General features: G+C 43.9%; 1 protein-coding gene across 2 annotated transcripts in view; it reads right to left on the bottom strand.

Annotated features, from left to right (window-relative positions):
- Window positions 1-904: 904 nt before the first annotated feature.
- The window catches only part of PSTK (phosphoseryl-tRNA kinase), a 67,573-nt gene continuing 45,919 nt past the window's right edge, over window positions 905-22,558 (bottom strand). For both annotated transcript variants that reach the window (XM_085601829.1, XM_085601819.1), the window contains exon 6: window positions 905-1,485. In XM_085601829.1, coding sequence (XP_085457955.1) covers window positions 1,268-1,485 — 218 coding nt within the window. In that variant the 3' untranslated portion in view covers window positions 905-1,267. The remainder of the gene's footprint in view (window positions 1,486-22,558) is intronic.

Here is a 22,558-nt window from a genome sequence, read left to right on the forward strand (position 1 = left end):
AGAACCGTGGTCAAGTACACACTATTTCAGTAAAACAGATCATAGTGCCAACTTCCTAACTCTCCCCCCTCCACAAGCTAGCTACCCCATCCCCAAGTGCTACAGAGAACAATAATGATTTTCAGTTTCTGAGAACTATAAGGCTTAATATTACACTTTTCTAGTGCCTAAGGGCTGTAATGTTAAATAACATTTGAGGCTAAATCTGAGACCTGCATCTCCGGTCCCATGACTGCCTAGTTTGCCCAACAAATAAACATATGTTTTCTGAACTGATATGACAACAGCACTTAATGAGCATTGTTTGATCATGCCATTTTGCAGCCGAGCGTCAAACAATTATCACCCCTAAACACACTTCTTTGGGGCAAATTAAAGCCGACAATGTGCAATATCAGATTTTTGAAAGAGAAGATATTACAATTTGTGTTACTATTGACTGCACTTATTATAGGTTTGTTCCAAGCAGACATCAGGCTGTAATGCTGAAGCAGAATGTAGCTTCTGTCTCCATCTCTCTACTTGGGAGAGCTGGAGCTAAATAACTTTTCTCTGTGAGTGAGGTCTTCAGTTTCTTCTATTTCTGGGATGTTCAAGGTGCACAGGGTGAACCACACTTGGAAGCTAGCAGACCGACTGTAGAAAAACCCGCAAAAATGTGTGCAAAAATTATCCAATCAATAGCAGCAGAAAAAAAATGGAATGAGATGTGGGTAACTGTTAGTTGATACAAGGTGATTCATCTGTACGCACATGCAATTGAGGATCCCATCTTAATCATTCTCACTGTGACGTGCAAGAGATTTTCAGCTCACCAGGCCAACAGACGCAATATTTCAGGAGTCGGAAGGACCTGCCTGTATGTAAAGAAATCCAAAAACAAATTTAAGCAATGCTGCAACCATATGATTAAATTTTTTTTATAATTAAGAATATAATTGACACGAGTTCCTCTTCAAGTAGGATCACAATTACATGAATTTCTGGTTGTGTTAGCCTGTCCACTCATTACTTTTTGAACCCTCTCACTCGTGGCTATCAGTACAGGTGCATTAAGCTAACATTGTTCCCAGCAGCTGTGTTCCATAAACACAAACACACCCATTCTTTGCAAAGGGCAATGCAAGAACTGGTAAAGTCTCTGTCACCAAAACAAATGCTAATGAGTACATTCAGGCAGTTTCAAGCTGCACTTATATCGATTATTAAAGGTCCAATGCAAATAACATTTATTCCCCCACAGCATTTAAGTAGACAGACTTCTTGCTCAATGCATGGGCAGATCCATTGCTAAATTAGTGTACTGCAGTACAGTACTGTCAGCCCTGCCCTGAAAAACAGAGATGATTTTTAACAGTGGGTCATCCAAGTGCAGAGAGCTACACTGTTCGATCACAGTTTTCTGACGCAACTCTTGTAAAATTTCACTTTTCAGGCGGTGAAGCTCCTTTGCCAAGACCTTCTTTTCTTTCGGTGAAACCTTGCCTGAAAAGAAAAAAGACAGAAGAATCTTTGAAGCTAAAAGCAGAAACCTAACACAATCTCAACCCATAGACAGATAAAGTGAGTGTTTGATAACAAAGAACAAAAGTTCTCCAGCATAGACCTGTTAAGATCATGTCTCCATTGTTAGGCGGATCTCAAAAGGGTTTCAAAAACATACCTAGGCCATCCTCTTCACTACAGGTTCCGACATGGACTATGAAGCCCTACCAATGCTACAATTTCCTCAGTTGTCAACTCTAAATAAACATTCAAACAACTGCCAGCTGAATATGATATAGCGTGGTGGACCGGTCACATGAGGCCCATATTAATACTTACAGCAAATCCCCTACCCTATAAAAGATTCTTTATGATGGATATGTTAGTTCCTGCAAATTCTTTAAAATACCTCTTTCTAGTTGCCAGACGGCATTCTGAGTTTCTTTAGGACTGCAAAGCTACCAGCACTAGGTAGTGCTGCAAGGCAGCAGGCATTATTCTGAGCAACTTCACTGGAGTTTCAAAAACGGTGCTATGAAAAGAGAAGACATACTTTCCGCCCATTTTTGGGTCTCGCCTAGGCAGCGCGCATGAGCTGTCTCTCCGAGACATCTAGAAATCTATATGCAGGGTGAAACTCCGCCTATTGCAGGGTCATTTCTCCCCGCTTGCCATTAGTTAAGTTTTCAATTTTTTTTGTTAGCGTGGTTATTATCGAGTCTATATCTGATCCGTTTTAAACGGAATTTACGTAAGCAGCACCGCCTAACTACAATCTCGTTACGCTAATTGTTTTGTTTTTTTACGCAGTGCGCATTAACATGCGTGTGCTAACTTACGTTATACGCATGCACCAAAAGTATCCCATTATGAAAAACAGGAAGTGATGTGCACACACCACTCTTCCGTTTGTCTGTCTGTCTCTGTGCCTGCTAGCGCGCACTCACGCCATGGGGGAAGAAGGTTGCTGTTATCCTGGCCGCTGAGGCGTGTTCGGCGGCACCAAAGTTCACAAGGTTTCGCCGGTTGTGGTCCATCTCAGCAGAGCCGGGGCTCAGGTAAGGCCTTCCACTCTTAACATACTTGTTGGGGTTTTTTTCCATCTGAAATAATGGTGCTTAAGTCCTCACTGAAGCAGTTTCCTTCAACCTTGGGTAGCTCGGCACAGTTTAACCAAATATTGCACAAAGCCGGGTTTCTTGATTGGGTGCCACATCAGCTGCAAAGAATGGATGTGGCTGTTCGTGCATCAGAGTAGCTGTTTGCCCAGGGCTGAAAAGCCATGTACATCAAGACACCACTACAGAAAATGCAGTTTGTATCGAGACAAGTGAGCATTCACTGTGTAAATGACCGGAAAAGGCTTCGGGAATGACATTGAGTGAAAGATTAAAGGAACTTATGATTCATCCTTCTTATCTAGTCCAATCTTTAGGGCCTTAATTGTCTTGATGTGAGCCCCCATTTTTATACACCATCCTTTTGCCTTGCACCGCGATTTCAAGTTGTGACCAAAGCAGCCCTTTAAAAAATGTACTAGCTAGAACTCCTGCCTTTTTCAGCAAACACAAGTAAAAGGGGATTTGGGGTACAAGGCGGAAAGCGGCACCACCTAAAGAGGTTCTGCTATCCGTAGCCAGCATTGCAGTTGATTTTTGTAAGGCTGTCTGTTCTATAAGCAACTTGTTCAAAAAGTGTCTCTTGTACTCGGGCAGCGCAGAGCCTTCACCCCCTTGCAGCCGCCGTTATCGGTCTCCAGAAAGACACACTAGCCTTGGGTTGTCTTCCATAAGCTAACGTTATCTTATAAATAAAATGTATGTGTTTGTGTACATAGGTGCTATGGGTGCGCCCAAGGGGAGATGGGACTGCTCACTTTAGCCATTGGATCTCTCTTATCACACATGCACATTTTCCTAACAAGCATTTGCAATGCAATTGGTCTCACATTCGCGAGAGTTTGACCTATTGGCATTGTAAATAAGAATGCCTTTTATTTATGTGTTTAGAAAACCTGCAAGCGATGCATAAACACGCACTTTGTACTTATAGTCATGCTTACCACAAGCAAGGCTGGCAGTAAAAGAGGCGCAGTTACTGCCAGCCTTGCTTCTCATAAGCAACGACTATATGTGCAAAGTGCGTGCTTACGCACCGCTTGTAGGTTTTCAAAACACATAAATAAAAGGCATTGTCATTTACATTGCTAATAGCTCAAACTCCTCGCAAATGCCAGACCTATTGCATTGCAAATGCTTGTTACTGTTCCTCCTCAAAATATGCGTAAGAAGAGGGTGGATCTAAATTTAAAAAAAACATTTACAAAACAAATCATGCACTCAGGAGAGGAGGTTGAAGGTCATAAGAAATCTGCATGAATTACTGAGGCTTCAAAAAGTAAAATAAGGATATCACATGCCCAAAAATAGTTTGTCTTGTCAGGTGACTAAGAAGGAATGAAGCATGCCAGCGAGATTTTCTGTGGAACATATCAATCCAAAATGCCGTTTGATAAAAACGAAGGTTTATTCTCATTATAACTGTCTTTAGAGAATACAGTAAATGCAGGATATGTGGAAGAGGCTTACATTTCATTTACCCTTCTTGCAAAGGTTGTGGGCACATCTAAAAAGGTTGTTTACATAGAAATTGAAGGGGAAACAATTCATGCTTCTAAATCTCTGCATTCACAAGCTTTAGTTTCCGCGCTGCAATAGTTCTGCTCTTATTTTGGAAATAGGGTACAGAGTCCGTTCATTACAAATGATATATTGAGGTATTGCATTTAATATATAACAATTCCCCCTTACTTTTATTGGGTACGATAAAAAACAAAACATTTTTCTTTTAGTTGCTATTTATTGTGTGCATTTTATTTTGAAAGCAAAGAATCATCAATCTTGCTTTCAGACTTATGTATTTCCATCTAATCAGAGCATGCTGGGCGCATTATATGTACCCTCAAATTGTTACATTTTGCAAACTTTTGTGCCCATTTTATCCTGGAATCGCTGTCAGTAGTGCCAGCCAAGCTCACACCATTTTCTTCATAGAATCATAGATACAACTGTGACCAGCATGAACATATGGATTCAAATCTTGCCTAACTGCAGACAAAGCTCTTTCACAGATCCATAACGTGGTACTGTAAACTGGCAGCCAAAGTGCTGCAGGGGGTTGGGCCTGCTTGTGCGAAGGACAAAACATGAAAATCTGATGTACATGACCCCAAACAGTATGTCCTGAGTGTCGGGCAACAGACATTTCACAGCTCGGCCTCCTAAACAGTGTTCCTGTGTTCTTTTTAAATTAGCACATGGAAGTATGTATATTGTACGTCCAACAAGACTAGCCAGTTCTGCCTATGCAAATCATGTAGCATATGTTGCAGAGTCACCATTTGGGAATTATTCTCTTTTTAGAAAGTTGTTCAGGAATCATAGGTCTAAATGTTTTTGAAAACCAGAAAATATATGGAGTAGCCCTTTTTTAGGTCTCGGCTCGAAGGCTGCGCTTGGCCAGTCTCGCTCCGAGATTTAATGACTTGGAGAAGAGGGGCTTGAACCCGCCCCTCTTCTCCCCTGTTCTCCATTGGCTGGCCTCTTGAATGCTGGCCAGCCATTGGAGAAGAGGTCCGTCACTCCGAACAGGCCCCGTCCTTTTCGGATTCGGGGGCGTGTTTTTTCCAACTTTTCTGATTATCTCCTCCAGCCAATGGCAAGAGGCGAGAAAAGCAAAACACGCCCCCGAATCCGGAAACGCCGCTGCCTTTCTCCGAGGCATTTCTGCTTCGCCTCGGAGAAAGGCGGTGGTGTCTCCTACCAGCTCCATCTGACCACATCCAGGCTTACTCTGGCCCCAGGGGCTGCAGAAATCAGCTTAATTGGCTTCGGAGTTTGGGTCTAGTTGAGCCCGTGTTCTTGTATTTTTACTGCCCTTCGCCGGCCCCTGCATAGCGGCGCTTAAAACAATACCGCGTTCCAAGCTAACACCTTGTGTTTACCATTGGGGGAAGCGACACATCCTACAGGAAAAAAGATCGTCGCCCCATTTGGAGAACCTTACTGTTCCCCCTCCCCCCACCCACCGCGAAGGACGGAGTCCGGCAGGAGCCTAAACCACTTAGCCCAGCCGGTAAAGTAATAAGGCGAGATGACGGGCGGCAAGCGCCAAACGCAATAAGGAACTGCGACGCAGCTCATGAAATTCAAATGCGCGACGAGCAGGGCCAGAGATTTATACTAAGATAAGTGTCAGCAGAGGCTGCGTTATGAGCCCGGATATGAGCTGGAGCCGCGCCTGCCCGGGCTCCGAGAACTTGCCAGCAAAGCAGAAGCAAGGCGCTGCCCCCGTCTGGTGCCCCTTCCGGTCTCGCATCCGCGGTGATTTCTGAGCCTTGGGCCTTTCCGTAGTCGAATGAGATTCTTAACACCACTTCCCACATTGAGGTCAATTTCACTAGAAATGTAAGTCCCTTCCACTCCCATAAGCGTGTTTCCGGTCCCCCAGGGGAACCAGGCAACAGTCTCCGTGCTAGGTACCCTGGGGTCGGGTCAACTGACAAAGCCGGTTCGGAGACGAGATTTGCGACGGGGCGTTGGAGAGCGCACTTCTCATAGAGGGCTATTTGGAAGCGGTCATTCTATAACCAGCATTTAAATCGCAGGAAGAAACAAAATTCCTCGCTTCTCGGTGACCGAGCATCAGTTGGAAAGCAGGTCTTAAGGTACAGACTAGTTTGCCTCACAAATCGCCATTCCACTCTTTAACACCCCTCTCCAACACGTCATTTAAGCATGCTTTTGTCACTTGTGAAAACAGTTACAAAACCCTCGTTCAGGCTACGGCTAAAGCAATCTAAGGCTAAGGGACCTCGTGGCATTTACATTGGTCAAATTCCGTCCCTTGGGCTGTAGGGAGCAGCTGTCCGCTCTAAAGGTGCCCTTATGGTATGACACTCCAAGTACAACTACTGCAATAGAGGTAGGACTGCATTTCCGGGTAGCGGACGTCTAACAGTCAAGGCCTGCACAAGACTCCAGTGACTTCAGCAGGTTTAGCCCTGCAGCTGCCTCCCCTCCACCCTCCGTTACAACAAACAAATGATGGACGGAATGCTGACAATGCATACATTCTCCCCCAGTCAAGAGATCTGGGTTAAATCCATCGTTCTTTTGCCCACTACACCACCCCAGTTTAGACATGGCCATATGCAAATCAGTCTTGACCCTGTGCCTCATGGGAACAGTCCAGCCCGAACTGCCAAGCCATGTCTTCCCTGGACCGGAATCAAGCATCCTAGGACCGGTTTCTGGCTATCAGCCGTCATCAGCCAGGATAGCTTGACTCCAGTGGCGTAGTGAGCACGGGTCCCACGTCTGGGAATACCCATCCCACTTAGGGCGAAAAGCGTTACAACAAACAAATGATGGACGGAATGCTGACAATGCATACATTCTCCCCCAGTCAAGAGATCTGGGTTAAATCCACCCCCATCAGGCTCATCTCCTTTGGAGCCAAACCCTATTACCTCTCTGGCCCCTTAAGCAGCTCCACCAGTGCATCTAACAGAACCAACCACTCGACCGAGCCAGTGCCTCTCCTCACCTGCCCCTTGATGTCTCTCCCTCCGGGCGCCCGCTACCTCGTCATTCCCGTCAACAGGCGCCTCATCCAAGTTACCGTAACTCCTTTTGCAAAAGAGGTGATGTAATCTGCAGTTCACTAGTTATAATTGTTCTAATATACCTCGGTGCGTTATGAACTGGCATCTAGTAGATGCAGGCAAACGAGCATAAGGGCAAAACTTTTTTTCTCTGTCTACTTTCACGGCTGACAGGTAGTCGTTTATTAGCCCATTTGTTAGAACCTTGATGTTTCACTTCCGCAACTCCGTCATTTACTTGTCTCGATGAAACTCCAGACGCGTACTTCCGGTCTGTCTTTCATTTTTTGTTTGCAAAGCACTGTAGTCTGTCTTCTGTGTCTGGGTGTAATGTAATTAGTCCCTCTTTCGTTTCTCTTTGGTGCTGCATTCTTACCAAGATAGCGACCCCCTTGGCGGTAAATTCAGGTAAGTGCTGATTGAGGGGGTTACCCCCGGCAAGTGTGAAAGGGGCGTGTGAACCAAGGGGCATGAATTAATTAAGCCACTCTATGGTCCTGTGTCTCTCCCCATACACACGACTCAGGCTCCCAACCCAGTTCCCTACATCCATACAGCCATACCTTAACTGCACGCACTGCTAAACGCCCCTTCCTGACATCGCTAGAGCAGTACGGGCATATTGTTTCGAATGTCAATGGACAATCATTGCTGCGTCTATACGTTCTTAGTGTCAATGGAATATCAAATTAAACAACGCATATTAAAAGGCAGTTCTGACTTTTATACATCTGTATTAATGATCTTGCTTGATTACACTAGGACACTGGCCGTGATTTTATTATTTATTTTTTCTGGGGTCTATAATACACTGTGCTGGGAGTATCGATCTGAAGGGGGTGAGCGGTACGTTATTGTTGACCATAATGAGTGTGTGTTGCACGTTGGTTTTTCGCATTATTTAAACAGATGGTGTTTTTAATCTTTGCCATTGGTTGTATATAGGAATGTGTGTGTTTGTGTGCCTCTTGCTGACCTGCCCGTACCTTAATTTGGATTGCGCAGTAGTTCTCTGCTGCCCTTTATGTCACTACTCGAAGCAGCTGACAGTGCTCATGAACTCTCTGCAGCATGATTTTTACGCAAAGGCCTGTTCAGTCTGTATAGTTGCTTCTCATTCCGACAGACAAGGCTATGCTCACTTCCCATGCATGGTCGTGACTGGTTAAGAGTTTAGTTGCCTTTTCAACGAACATCCCGTGGTTGGTTCTTAAGTGCACGACTCTGCCATACAGGTTTTTCTCTGTACGGAACTGTGAACATCTGCGTCAAGTACACACACCTCCCTACATGCAATCCGAACTATCGAGGCCCTTTGACTTTAATTTTACGACCCAGAGAGTGTAACAATGTGACATAATTCAGGAAGGATTCTTCTCCTCCTGACATTATAATGTAATCCTTTGAACCACTCCTTACCCTGCTAGGGCATAGTTTCCGGGAAGAGGAGACAATTTTAACTTCGTAAGGGGTGTAGGCAAGCTCCCATGCCCCTGTGTCAACTGTCGTCAGGTCCCAATCTACCATCCTCTGTCCTAATCTTCTAGCGCATGTCGGGCACATCATAATGTTGGCTCCCCAGTGGACACCTTTTATGGTTCTCTTTAATCAGTAAGCATGGTTGCCCATGTACCCAAGTCCTCTTCTTGCTTTTCATCCCTGCGGACATGTTTCATTTGTGTTTCTTAAGCTATTGTCCATTTGGAAACCTCTGAGCCAGTCAACATTTCTTGGGGATCCGCCCCCAACCATTTTATAGTTTGTAGGTGGCTCTATGCGTGGGTGGCTCTGTCTGTGTGTGGGTAACTCGGTGTGTGTGTAGGTGGCTCTATTTGTGTGTGGTTTGCTCTATGTGAATAGCTCTGTGTAGGTGGCTCTGTGTGGGTGGCTGTGTGGCTGGCTTTGTGTGTGTGGCTCTGTGTGTGGGTGCAAATGCAATAGGTCTCGCATTTGAGAGAGATTAATTAAGCTATTGACATTGTAAATAACAATGCCGTTTCTTTAAATGTTTTTTTAAAAAAAACATAAACAAAAATAATGTCATGAGCAATGCCAATAGCTCTAACTTTACCAATGCCGAGACCATTGCATTGTAAATGCTTGTTCTTCTTTTTGTCAGAAGTACTACTTCACCAGCCCCCTTTAGCAAACATCTAGGAGATCGTGTTCATCATAGTGTTTAAAGGGGTTGAGAAAGGTGATGATTTAAAGGCGGGTTAAGGTTTTTTCAAAAAAGGGGATGGATCAGCCTAATCTTACACTCTGTAGAACCCACTGGTTGAAGTATATTCAATGCTAGTTCTGGATAAAGGCAGTTATTCGGCCCCTAACCAGAGTGTTATGAACCTGGTGGATCAAGCGGTCACATCCATTTGGAAATCATCATAATAGAGGAAGATGAAGTGAATGGGTATTTGCCTCCAAGGTATCAAGGCAAGGCTGCTTGGCTTGTTTGTCTGTATCTATAGCATTCTGCAAAAAGACAATGATGAAGTCTCTTGCTGTACCCGGTAGCCTGAGCATAGTCCCAGTTGCCAGCTCCCACAAAGCATGGGACAATTTATCCAAAAGACACTGCTTGGCAAAATACCAAGTTAAGTGGCCAAATGCATCACGATATTCAAGATTAGTGTACTCTATATCAGGTGGAACCCACCAGCATGTCTTCTACTTCATGATAGAAAAACAAGCTTTCAGGAGTACAGTGAGAACATAAATAGAGAAGGGCATAAGTAACTGATCTGTGCATTCCAAGACCACGCAAGTTGACTGAGATTTATCACAAGCCTCTCAAATCCCATCAATGACAGCCAAATTAAAAGACAAATAGTCTACGAAGAATGTTTCCCTAAGACATATGCTGTAAAGAGCTTGGAATTTGGCTCATGTGAATGCAATGGTACGTCAAGGGTCTCCATTGCTTTTTTAATCACCCTAATGAAATGTCTTAAGGAGAAAAAAATCCACCCTCCGAAGTGGGGTACAGCCGGTTAGCATTCTGTATGTATAGACTGGTAGTAGATTTCCCGCTTCATCATCACTATTCTCTTCATGAGGAGGAGGAGAAACTGGAAAACCCAATACGTTGAAAATAGATCTGAAAAGCTTATGGAATCTTGTGCAAGCCTCAGAGCTTAGTGAGAGCTCGCCTTTGAGGATCTCCTGAATCTGATGATAGGTTGTAAACTTTGTTTTGGCAAACTGTAGCCCTAGGGCTGGGCTGTGTGTGTTTTGAAATGCAACCTGGTCCTGAGTGAGCCAGGGGTATGTATGGGCGTAACCCTTTTTTAAACATTCCTCTCCATTCACTATTTTGTGACCGAGGAAAGTGTTGGGATCGTCACAGAGCAGCCTGTCTTAACCTGTGGTCCAGGGACCCCTGGCGGTCGGCGACACCTATTGAGGGTGTCCGCGATGGCTTAGAAAATTAAACAGTAATAAGATGTATATAAAGAAGTACAATGTAAAAATGTACGGTTTTTTACGTTCTGTAAATGTGTAGGAATTTGAAATTGAAGGGTTAAAATTAAGTTGGCATCCTCAAACTGATTCGTGGGAGCAGTGCAAGTGCATCAAACAGAAAGTAGTATGGTCAAAGGTGACCTAAATTGAATTTAGAAAAGCGCGAAACTTCCCATTAAAATGTCATTTTTCTCTTCAGATTTGTGTTTAACGCATATATTTAAAGTGGGAAATTGCAGAGTGTTTTTTTTCTTCCAAAGTCTTGCAAACAATGGGCTCTGAATGGAATTATAACATACGGGTTTTTGTTAGCTTTCATGAATAACATTTTGATAAAACATTGGACAATAATCGGCCCAGTGGATTTATGAGATTCTATAGCTGCTGTGTCTACTGTATACTTATGGATTTACCTAATTTTCCACGTTGTGCCATAATTTGCATGATTTCCAGGCTGCACAAAAATATCTTGTTTCTAGCTCAAATGGATGAAAATAACACTGCCAGAGAGTGCCACATAATTTGTTGCTTCATCATTTAAGTAACTTTGCTGTATAATTTGGTTCTCCATGTCGCATGATCCCAGTAGCCCTAATAATGGTAAAAGTCTGCAAAGTAATTTGAGGGTTATCGTTATGAATTGAAACACATTTAATTGAGAAAGTGTGTATTTATACCACCGAATTGTGTCCAATAAAATCACCCAAACATGGTAGTTATTGTAATTGAGGTCCGTCTATGGACCCCGAGGGAGGTTACAGTGTTTATATAGACTGAGGGCACAAGATGAGAACTATACGAGTACTGTGGCCTCCCAAAAAGTAATATATTACTACTATATAATCATGAAGTGAAATTCATATTTTGTATATGGCTGAGGTAAGCCCCCGTCATGAACTACAGCTAAGATTCTGCTTCTGAGGCGCAGCTCCTCCTATTCCACATGCGCCATGTCTGCGTGCTGTGCAGGACGCCGACCCCGAATTAAGTGGAGCTTAAGTCGAAGCCACAGCAGGTACCTCTGAAGAATGCCACGGTGCTCAAATTGGTTCCTCAGCATCAATTAATTGAGAGTCTAGCTGCAGTTCAGGTACATTTTGATGTCTTCTGTTTTAAGGAGGGAAAAGAGCATGTCCAGACTGTGCTACTTTCACAAATAAGGCAGACATACGAGATATTTACAACCTGAAAGGTGGGCCGATTTGCTTCTCCTTTGCCTAACCAGCTGCATTTATTTCTCCACCTCACAGTCCGCAAAAGTGGTTGGAATGGATGGCCTTATACGCCCCAGGAGAGTGCTGTCCTTCCAAGAGAAGTAAGGGTCAGTGGCCAGCCTTTTCTTGGTTGTTAAGGGGTTCTGGGTTTTCCACTGTCCCGGGTGCAGCTTGCTGATTGTTCCTGACTTGTTCAAGAATAAATTGGCATTATAGACATTCCTCACTCAGGTGACTTCCCATCAAAGGTCTAAACTATTCGTGGGGCAGGACTGCCAGAACTCTGCTGCATGCTGAATTGGGTCTTTTTTTCTCCTTCGCAAATGAACATGTACTCACTACGGGACACCCGCAACAAAACTAAATCAACCTTTGAGCTAGCTGAAAAGAAAAGTACATCTCCAGGGGCATGTCTCACAAGATAAGCATACCAACATAAAACCTTCAACTTTGGCAAAACACGGCTCAACAACTTTGCTGGAAACTGAGTTTAAGGGGGATTCTGTTGGTTATATAAAGTCTGCTTCTCTTCCATTAGGTATGCCTAGCAGTTGAAAGACTGATAATGAACAAGATAAGGTTTCTTTTGAGAAAATTGATGCCTCAGCTCCTCAGTTGGCACAGCAGGCTTACAGTATGTTACAGGGGGAGTTGCCCGACTGAGCTATCTCTTATTCGTCAATTCCTCACAATCAGGACCAAAATCCCAAAGCTCAGCAAGCTCTGAGGTGTTCAGTTCGAGTTTTGCTTCTGCAACCGATCAAACTACGATGTTGGATATTCAAACTGTTCAAGATTGCCTTCTGCCTCTCCATGTTCATCTTCGGCTCTAGGCTCTCATGTTAATATCAGGCCGTCGGTGGCTGGTCGAGTCGAACTTCAAAATCCTTTTGCAGTATCTAACCAAACATTGGAGATGATCATGACTGGAATTCATGATATGAAAGTATCTCAAGCCCAAGCAAAACCTTCACTTCATGATCTGCATAGGCTAGACAAAATCCTATACATTTCCCTGCGAGGTTTGATCAGGTAGAGCAGAGGGGTTCTGATATTAAAAATAATCTTAGTCTGCAAAAGAAAACTACAGAATACACACAACAGTATATTTCTTTTTTTAAGTGCAAGCTGGAAGAGTTTGAAAATCATTCTCCAATGTCCAATCTACACATTCTTGGGGTGCCTTAGGACACAGAACTCAGGAGGTGTAATTCAGTTGGTACCTGATTTAATTAGAACACAATCTCCCTGATTTGACAGCAGAACTTTCTATAATGGGAACGCTCAGGGTCCCTGATCAGAGAATACCTCATGCTAAATATCCTCAAATAAAATTAGTTAATTTTGGGGACTATCGAATTAAAGAACAGATTCTTTCGAAGGCTATACAGTTGAAACGCAGGATTTCAGATTTTAAGTCTATTCAGATATGTCAATATCGTGCACACGTCAGAGTAAATAATTCAAGGGTCTACTGGACCCGTTTAAAGCTGTTGCAGTTCAATCAACCCTTTTCCAATAATTCAAATTTGAAACTGTTGCACAAGGGACATTTTTAGAAATTTGTTTCAGTATCAGAAGCTACTGTTTTTCTTAAGGAGCTTCACCAGAAATGCAGTCTGATTTGGTGTCAAATTATGTGCATGCTATAAGTGTAGGTGTCATGAAATGTTACACGAAATGGTGTTTTGATTTAAGGCACTAGTGAATAGTTTTATCATTTTGGGTGCGAGGAATCCTAGTCGGGTGGCAGAATCTAACATGCAGGAACAGGGCCCCTTTTAATTAGGCATGGGGGGGGGACACTGGGGTAATGATGGCTTATTCCTTGTTCACTCTTGAGGAGGGTTTGGGTTTGCAATATAAAAGGAGGTATTGAAGGACCAATTGTTAAAGTATTTCTTCATTGCATTGGATTTGCACATGATTGATGATGCACTTGCACTTTAGGAGGTTTATGAGTACTTTAAACGGTGCTGTACTTTTGCACAATGATTTGTTTACTTGAGCTCAAGCACACTTTAGTCTATGCATTGTATGCACTTTTATTATTTACTGTTGGAAACTTTTTTACGTTGATGATTTGATTCAAGACGTAGTAATATAAAGGTAATTAATTTTAGACCTCAGGAAGTATCAGCGGAGAGTATCAGCGGAGAGTATCAGCGGAGTTCTGGTTTCTTGAGATTTATACAGAAAGATGGGGGGAGCAGTGTTGATATTTTTTTTAGAGGTTCTGTTAAAAGTTTGGAAAGTAATTCATTATCTCTCTTGTTTATTATTGATGGCCTGAATACTAGGAGGAAGGTGCAGGCTAGAAAAACATGTTTTTTTCATATAATCCATCTATTTTTATGCTTATAGAAACCCTTATTCCATCTTCAAAAACAACGAATTTTAGGATATTGAAGACATGGATGGGATTTAGGTGTTTTTCCAATAAAGTGGCAGTCTATAAGGGCATTGAAATTTTTATCACTAAGAAGCTTGAAACTCAGATACATACTTGGCAGCATGATGGTAGGTTCAATGTACCATCCAGTCTATCTGTCTGGCCCTAGTTAGCTTTTATGCCCTGACTGAAGATAACCCTGAACCACCGATTACACTTTTAATTTTCTACAATATTCACTTCAAAATTCAATGATCTTAAGTAAGAAACAACTCAAGCCTAAAACTGCAAGGATTATGGGCACGTTTGAAGGAGCACGTTGACCTCTTCTTGCAAGAGAGTGAGGTGGTCATGGCTAATGGTGTGTCAGCAGGGTGATATTCTAAGCAGCAGCCCCATTGAACCACTATTAATAAGCACTGATCTGAGGCGATATCCATCCGGAGTGAGTGGACATTCCATAATCCCCCTCAGATCGGTGTCTTGTGACCAGGGCACAGTGGGCAAGTCAATGCTTGGGAGCGAAGCTCCTTTGCCAGAGCCACCTCTATCCCTGCCCTTCCAGGCCTGTTGTTGGTGCGGATAGGATGGAGTCTGGCCAGAGGGTGTGAGCTTGGCCCTGGGTGTAGCAAACTGCAAGGAGCCTATGGACATCGTACCCACTTCGGGACCAAAGAGGTGCCATCCATCAAATTGGATGCTAAGAAGATGCTGCTGAACCTCTGGTTTAAATCCAGAGATGCAAAGCCTTGCATGCTGGCAGAGCACGATTCTGGTGTTGCCACTGCGAGAAGTAGTATCGCTGCGTCCAGTGCGCAACCGATATTCAAATTTATCTTTCCTTCCGCAACTAGCACTTTGTCGTTTCCTGTAAGTCTCAGGCAGGTACTGTACTGGGGCCTCCATTTCTTAGCAGTAGTGCCTGTCTTATCCTGACAGCAACTCCACTGAATTGGGGATTCACCACTGCATGGTTGCGCCAACCATTACACACTAGTCATCAGTGCCTAGACACTTACTTCCTTTATATGAAGGAAGGCATCCACCACTGCCTTGGTGGAGGCCAGCTTACTTGTAGTATGGACCCCTAAGCAGTCAGGGGTGACTTGTCTCCAAGTAAATACGACAATTTGCATCGGCCCTTAACTTTTTTTCTATACCTCTATTAAGTTGTCAGGGGCTGACTTGTATGTAGTGGAGCACTGTAAGGAATTTGACAGCACACTGTCTTTGAGAGGGATTCCAGAAAAAGTAATCACCATCCTTTAGGATATGCATGTTGATTTTATAGAGGTGGGCCGCCCTCTTAACTGCATAATACACAGTGGTATGATCAGAGAGCTAGTTTGACTGAATAAGGCTCGAGATCTGGATCGTCTCCAGGTCGACGACGTAGTCATCCCCAGGGGTCATACCCATCCCCTGCCCCAGCAGGTTGGTCATGAGGGTCTTCCTCCCCACAGGCACTAGCTGGGTCAGAATAGTGAATGACCTCTCAGGAGATTCTGGGGGGAGGAGGTGGTAGTGAATATAGCTGTGGTAATGACTACAACTGCGGTGGAAATGGTGGTGGAAGATGAAGGAGGTGCTGTGAGTGCCTGCGTGTGGGAGGTTGTGGAGGATAGCTTGTAGCCTGGTCTTTACGCCTCTTAGGTGCGTCAAACTAAAGTTACTCCTCGGAAATCAGTCTCAGTTTCTTGAGAATCAGGGGTGGCTTCGTCAAAATTTTCCCTGTCTCTGGGTGGATGAACAGCTGCTTTTGTCTGGCATTGATTTTCTCCGCTAGTCTCTCGAGGATCGGTGTCTCAGATTTTTGTGATCTAAACGTCAAAGGGGCCCTTGGCACCGACTTGGGGCTTGATCTGGGGGGCGACCCTGTTGTTTATTTCGGCCTCAAAGGAAGAGGCTCAGTGCCCTATGGGCAGAAAGTGTCAAGCAGTGTCCTGGCTCGACACCCTACGCCAGGAGCCTGGCTCAATGTCAACCATAGCCGGAGGGCATCTGTGGATCTGAGGCTGAAGCATTCATTTTGGTATGCTTGGGGCTTGATGCCCGACTAACCCGGGAGCGGTGCTATGCTTTGGTGTAAGAGTGTTTGGAGCTTCACACCATGGTGCTCGGGTAGTATTCATGGCCTTCTGTCTTCCTCATATGTGGACCCAATGATGGCAATGCTAAAACTGTAGCCTCCTGATCTTCCCCCTCACAGGTTATCGGGGATGGACTCTGGTTGGGCTTCGGGGTTGCCAGGAGGGTCTGCCTCCTCATCCTTGAAGCTGAGCCGGTTTTGTTTACCAAAAGACCACAGGCATCTCAGACTGTTGCTGCATCTTCAGGTGTACTCAGCACCTTTCTCTTTGGTTCCTCAATGTTTTCTTTGTAGCAAAAGATTAGGCAGAAGTCATAGAATGACTTATTTGGTCAGGGAGCGGCAGAGGTTGCACATTTCATGCTGGACTGCCCAAGGATAACAAAACACAAAAAAGCATACAGCAGCAGACCAAGGTCAAGCACATTGAGTCCCACCAGTTTCATATATTCTTGCACGAGTGCAACCACTTCCAGCATCCGCTGCTGCGAGATGTCGATTATAGAGAAGGTCCACAAGAAAGGAAGGTGCACTCTAAGTGAGGTCAGTCGGGAAGCGAACGTTATCCAAAAATCTTCTTTTTATTGGTGTAGTTTAATTAAAACTGTCACACAGCCAAGGATATATGGTGTTGCACTGTAGGCAAAATTGGAAGGGAGTACATTCCATCACCTTCTTCTGCATTCTCCGATCTGAGCTCCCGGAGATCATAGAAGACTGAACAGAGTTGGGGCCAGGGCTTCGAGGCAATTAGTCGTGGCTAGTCCAGGAAACAAGTGGTGTACCCGTTGGGAGAACAGTGAACAGGATGAAATTAATTAGTAACATAGTTAACAGAATAACCAAAAGTAGTCCTACATCCTCATCACTTTATTGTCTGGGTCACTGCCCACAAGCCACCACAGTGATGCAGGCAATTCACCTCTACAATCTAGGAAGCTTCCCCCCAAATCTGGTGAGATGCCACAACCAGAGTCATCCAAAACGGACACCACTTCACTTTTGTAAATAATTCTCTAAGCCAAAGTCAAAGGTTGAATATCAGAAGGCGTCCACTCTAGCATTGGTAGACTCTCCTATTGATGTTAGCAAAATTATAATGCATTTTTGCTCTAATCCTTACTATTTAATTTATGTAAATTGTCCTCATCTTATTTCAAATATCACAACCTCTTCTTTAAATGTCATAACCAACAATAACCACTGGGGGAAAAAAGCTAACTATGGGTTCAGAAGCAGCGTGCTGCCTGGCATAAAGTGCTTTAATGCCTTGTCGAGGGCAGCAAGTGCTATATAATGCAATTACAATACAATACCTAATCCTCGTGGCCAACACTAGAGCTAATTACATAACACTTAGCGGTCTGGCAGTCAATTGTAGTTCATACAGGCTTATACTGTGTGACAGTTTTACACTTACATAAGACAACGCTGCTATATATCATGTCTATCACCCAGTACTGTACCAGTCCACAGTAATAACCCATCCATCACCAACTAAACAGACGCGGAATAACTGAAGAGATCTGCCACATGCCGCTGGGCAAAGGAGGACTTTAATTTAGTCCACCACTGCAGGTCCTGACTAGCTACATACTAAACTGCTTCTTGACATCTCACAATGACAATTAGATATGGGATGATATTAACAAAATCCATACCTGCCTATCTCTCCTTCATTTCTCCCTCCAACCTATGCCTGCTCAGGACCATGCATTTTAAACAGAATATCTCAGAATGGGCAGCTTAGTTAAGTAACCAGCTAAATGAACTGTGATCATAAGAAATACCATAAAGAGACCTGCATAGCTGCTAAAATCTGCCCGCTTATTGAAAATCAGACACTGCCCACCTCTCTCTTACACCTCTTCATTCACCACACTGCATCCAATAACACGATAACACAGCTCGGTGGTCATCATCACAATATGGATACACTTCCCACATATGATCAAAACAAAGACAACACACTTCCAACCAAACACTCTACATGGTGTGCCACCCACAGAGGCAAGTGTTCAAGTGCCCCAAATAGGGGTAGTAAGTGCTATATAAATGTTGCAAGACAATACAGTTAGACCTAAGAAAACCACAAATAATGCATTGATCTTGGAGACGTTGATGAACACGTCTAATCCCGATGACAGGAAAAAAAACAATCTAAGGTGGAGTCGGTGTTCATGCACATTGTAGATTAAGGGAGAAGTCACATAACATCTAGGGCCAGATGCATCAAAAGAATATTTGCGATTCACTAATTGCGAATCTTTGTGATTCGCAATTAGGGAATCGCAAAACGGCATGCCTGAAAGTGTGCAGCACACTTTCTGCGATTCCTAAGAGGTCGCAAATGACCGATCTCATGAATATAGAGGAGGTAGGTCGCAATTTGCGACCCCCTAGGAATTGCAAAAATCACAGGGATGGTGGCCTGCTGAGATCAGCAGACCACCATGTCTGTGATTGCTTTTAAATAAAGCAATACTTTTTTTTGTAAAGCAGCCCATTTTTCTTAAAGGAAACCGAGATGCTTTAAAAAAAGAAAAACGAAAAGTTTTTTTTTCATTTTTTAAGAGCAGGCAGTGGTCCGTGGGACCACTGCCTGCTCTTAAAAATGCTTTTACAAGCATTCACAGAGGGGAGGGGGGCTCTTGGGGACCCCTTCCCATTTGCAAATGGCTTACCACCTACTTGAAGTAGGTGGTAATATGCAAATGTTTTGCGACAGCATTCACGGTCATGCATACTGTTAGGATTTACTATTTGGAAGGGACACCATAAACACGCCCCTTCCAAATAGCGAATAGCAAACCCATTTTGCGAATCGATAACAGGTTACCGAATCGCAAAGTTGGGTTTAATGCATTGTAAAAGCATTTTTTGCGATCGCAAATGCAGTATCGGCCTGTTTGCGAGGAGAAAAATGCTTGATGCCTGATGCCTTGACTTGAAGCTTCATTGATGAAAAACAAGAGAATCCGTGCCAGGCCAGATCGTAACTTAGATAGAAGGTCCTGCTACGACAGATTCTGTCTAAGTATACGCTGGGGCAGACTGTGCCGGTGATGCACTAGTAGGCAAGATTTCATCTCAGATGGAAGGTTCTGCTGGATTTTACGGTGCTGGACGGAAGGGCATGCTAGATCAGACAGAAAGAACGATGATGGTCTACTGCATCAGACAGACTGCCTAGATCTGAAAAGGAAATCTCTGCTGGTTAACAGAGTATCACCTGGGCAGAAAGTCACTCGGTATGGATGTCAATAGGAGGGAAGTATCTCCTGAGTGAGAGCATACATGCAATTGAGATGGAGGTATCCACCAAGTCAGACAGAGAGAGGGTCTTAGTCTTAACCCGATTATGCAGTGTCAACAATGTAAAAGGAAAGACAGTCCTGTGTTACGATGTACCTGTGAAAGCAGGATATGTTTGTTCAAAAGGGGATGGAATTCTCTGCAGAGTAAGACTGTGCTGGAGTGGTAGAGTGCCATTCGGTGTAGATTGATCGGAGATGCAGTGGTCTGCTGGGTCGACCTGTAACTGACTTTGTGAGAAAGGTCCTAATGGATCAGGTTTTACCCAAGAGAAAAGTTCCTGCTGGATCTAACTCTTTGATCCGAAAGGGACTGCATGGTTGGGTAATATTAGTTCCAGAAGAGGGAAGCCTGTATTGTGTTTAAACGTATCTAAATCTGAGAGAAAAGGCAGACTAGGGACTGAGATGTAAAGCCTTTCTATATGGGCTCTGCCTAAATCGAACAAAAAAAGACTTTGGTGTAAGATATTTGCTGTTTCAATGAGTTTCTGAGAGTGCAAGCATTGTGGAGTTACTCTTTGGTGGGTCTGAAGGACTGCACCAAAATATGAGGGAGAATGTCAAGAAAAGCCTGATTGGTCTTGGTAGATAAAGAATGCACCAGAAAGAGCAGGCCAACAGAGAAGGTTCTGGTGGGAGGGGAGTGTGTCAGAAAGGGCAGGTGCTTTCCTTCAGAATCGGTAACAGACTGCACCTGAAGGGGAAGGCTCTGTTCTGTTAGAATTCACATGAGATGGAGTGCTCTGCTGGGAGCGTGTGCTGGAGTCTGTTGGCTCAGTATGGACAGAGAACGAGTGAAAGGCTAAGGTCTGCTGGGCCACACCAAGACAAAGGCACGTTAGGTCGAAATACATCTAAAAGGGAAGGTTATGCTGGGTCAAAATAAGCCTAGATCAGGCAACACATGTTTTAGTGTTATAGACAATACCTGAAAAGGAAAGCCTGATCTGTTGTCTTACACTGCGCCAAAACAGGATGGCTCTATTGGGTGTAGCTGTGCCTGAGAGAGTGGCAAGGCTCTGTTGGGACAGGCAGATGGTGTCTGAGAGAGAAGGAAATCTTTAGCTGAATAGACTGTGCCTAAGAGGGAAGTGCTCAGCTGGGAGAGAACTGATAATCAAGGATTTGCTATGAAAGACTACATTGAGAAGAAAGGACGTGCTGAATCCCAGAAGCAAGGCTCTACATGTTCAGACTATGACTGAGAGAGGGCTCTACTAGGTCAGACTGTGACTTGGAGGGAGGATCTGTTGGGTCATACTGTACCCGAGCGGTGAAGCAATCAGGAAAAAACAGTGCCCACCAAGCTAATGCTTCAGTCAAAGTGATATGTCAATCATTCCATTGTAGAGAGTGAAGGAAAATCACAAATACTTACAAATATAAATGTTTAATCAACAAAATATAAACACATACAGGAAGGAGCTGTCAAAGTTGATTTGTCATTAGCAACAAATAAATATCATCATTGCCTTCTTAATATTGGCATTAATGTGCTCAATGTTGATATGTGAAAAAATAGTGCAAAGATGTAAACCGGAATAGCAACAAAAATCAAATGGAACTGCTTCATTATACAAGTCATTCTTATGCCAAGGGTTTGTGGTTTACTGCATACACAGTTCATTAGGGAGTCCAGTCCAATATTCAGTCAATCACGTGGAAATTAAACAGTTCAAGTATGTTTATACTTTGCTGAATACACCCTAAACAACATATTTGTTTTGAAGTATTTGTGAAAGTTGTTTACTTGTTACAATGGAACGATAGATATTGTACTTCTAACTTTGACTGAAGTGTTTGCTTTGGAGGAATGTTACTTATTGATTACTGTACTGGAGGTCCAGCCCCACCGGCTTTACGTGGATCTGACCCCAACGGAGGAGGGAGCACACTGCCTCTCATCCCAGCAAAGTTAACCCCACTGCATTCTAGTAAATACAGTAAGCTTACTTCAAAGTAGTTGTAATTTTCACCAAAGGTGGCACAGCTAGTGCTGTGATCTCTAGACACAGGTTTCTGGGATGAACCTGTGTGCCTGTGGAGTGGCACTGTGATCTATGAATACTTGGGCAGCATTTCAGCAACCCCAGATGACTTTTCTCTGCTCTCTACTACTACTACTGCTCTCTACTGAAGACGGGCCAAACCCAGAAACACGTGTCTAGAGAGAACAGCACTACCTGTACTGACTTTGGTGAAAAGCTACAGCAACTTTGAAGTAAACGTACTTCATGTAGCAGAATGCAATGGGATGAACTGTGCTGGGATGACAGGCAGTGTGCTCCCTCCCCATTTATATGGATCTAACACCAATCTTGACATTGTATCTGAGAGGCGAGGCTCTGCTGGGACCGTCAGACTGTGCCTAGATCTAAATGTGAAGACTATAATCAAAGTTAAGGGAATATTGGAATGAAAGTCTGCATGGGCCTCGAGAACCCTTGTGTTTATAAGGCTCCCTTGAGCCAACGAGCTGACAAGCTCACCTGGGATGCACCTCTATGCCTTTGGAGTGTTACTGTGACCTATGTAGACTTGGGCAGCATTTTAGCAACCCAGATTACTTTTCAGTGTTCTCTACTCCTTCTGCTCTCTACTGATGAAGGGCTAACCCTAGAAAGTTGTGTCTAGAGATAACAGCACTACCTGTCCCGACTTTGGTGAAAAACTACAGCAACTTTGAAGTGAGCTACTGCATTTACCAGAATGCAATGGGGTGAAGTGTGCTAGGATGAGAGGCAGTGTGCTCCCTCCCCCCTTCTATGGATCTAACCCCAATCTTGACATTGTATCTGAGAGGTGAGGCTCTGCTGGGACCGTCAGACTGTGCCTGGATCTAAAAGTGAAGACTACAATCAAAGTTAAGGGAATGTTGGAATGAAAGTCTTCATGGGTCTGGAGAACCTGCTTCCTTGCCCTATGTTTATCTCC

Source organism: Triturus cristatus, chromosome 1_2, assembly GCF_964204655.1.
Source record: "Triturus cristatus chromosome 1_2, aTriCri1.1, whole genome shotgun sequence".
In the NCBI taxonomy this organism is placed as follows: domain Eukaryota; kingdom Metazoa; phylum Chordata; class Amphibia; order Caudata; family Salamandridae; genus Triturus; species Triturus cristatus.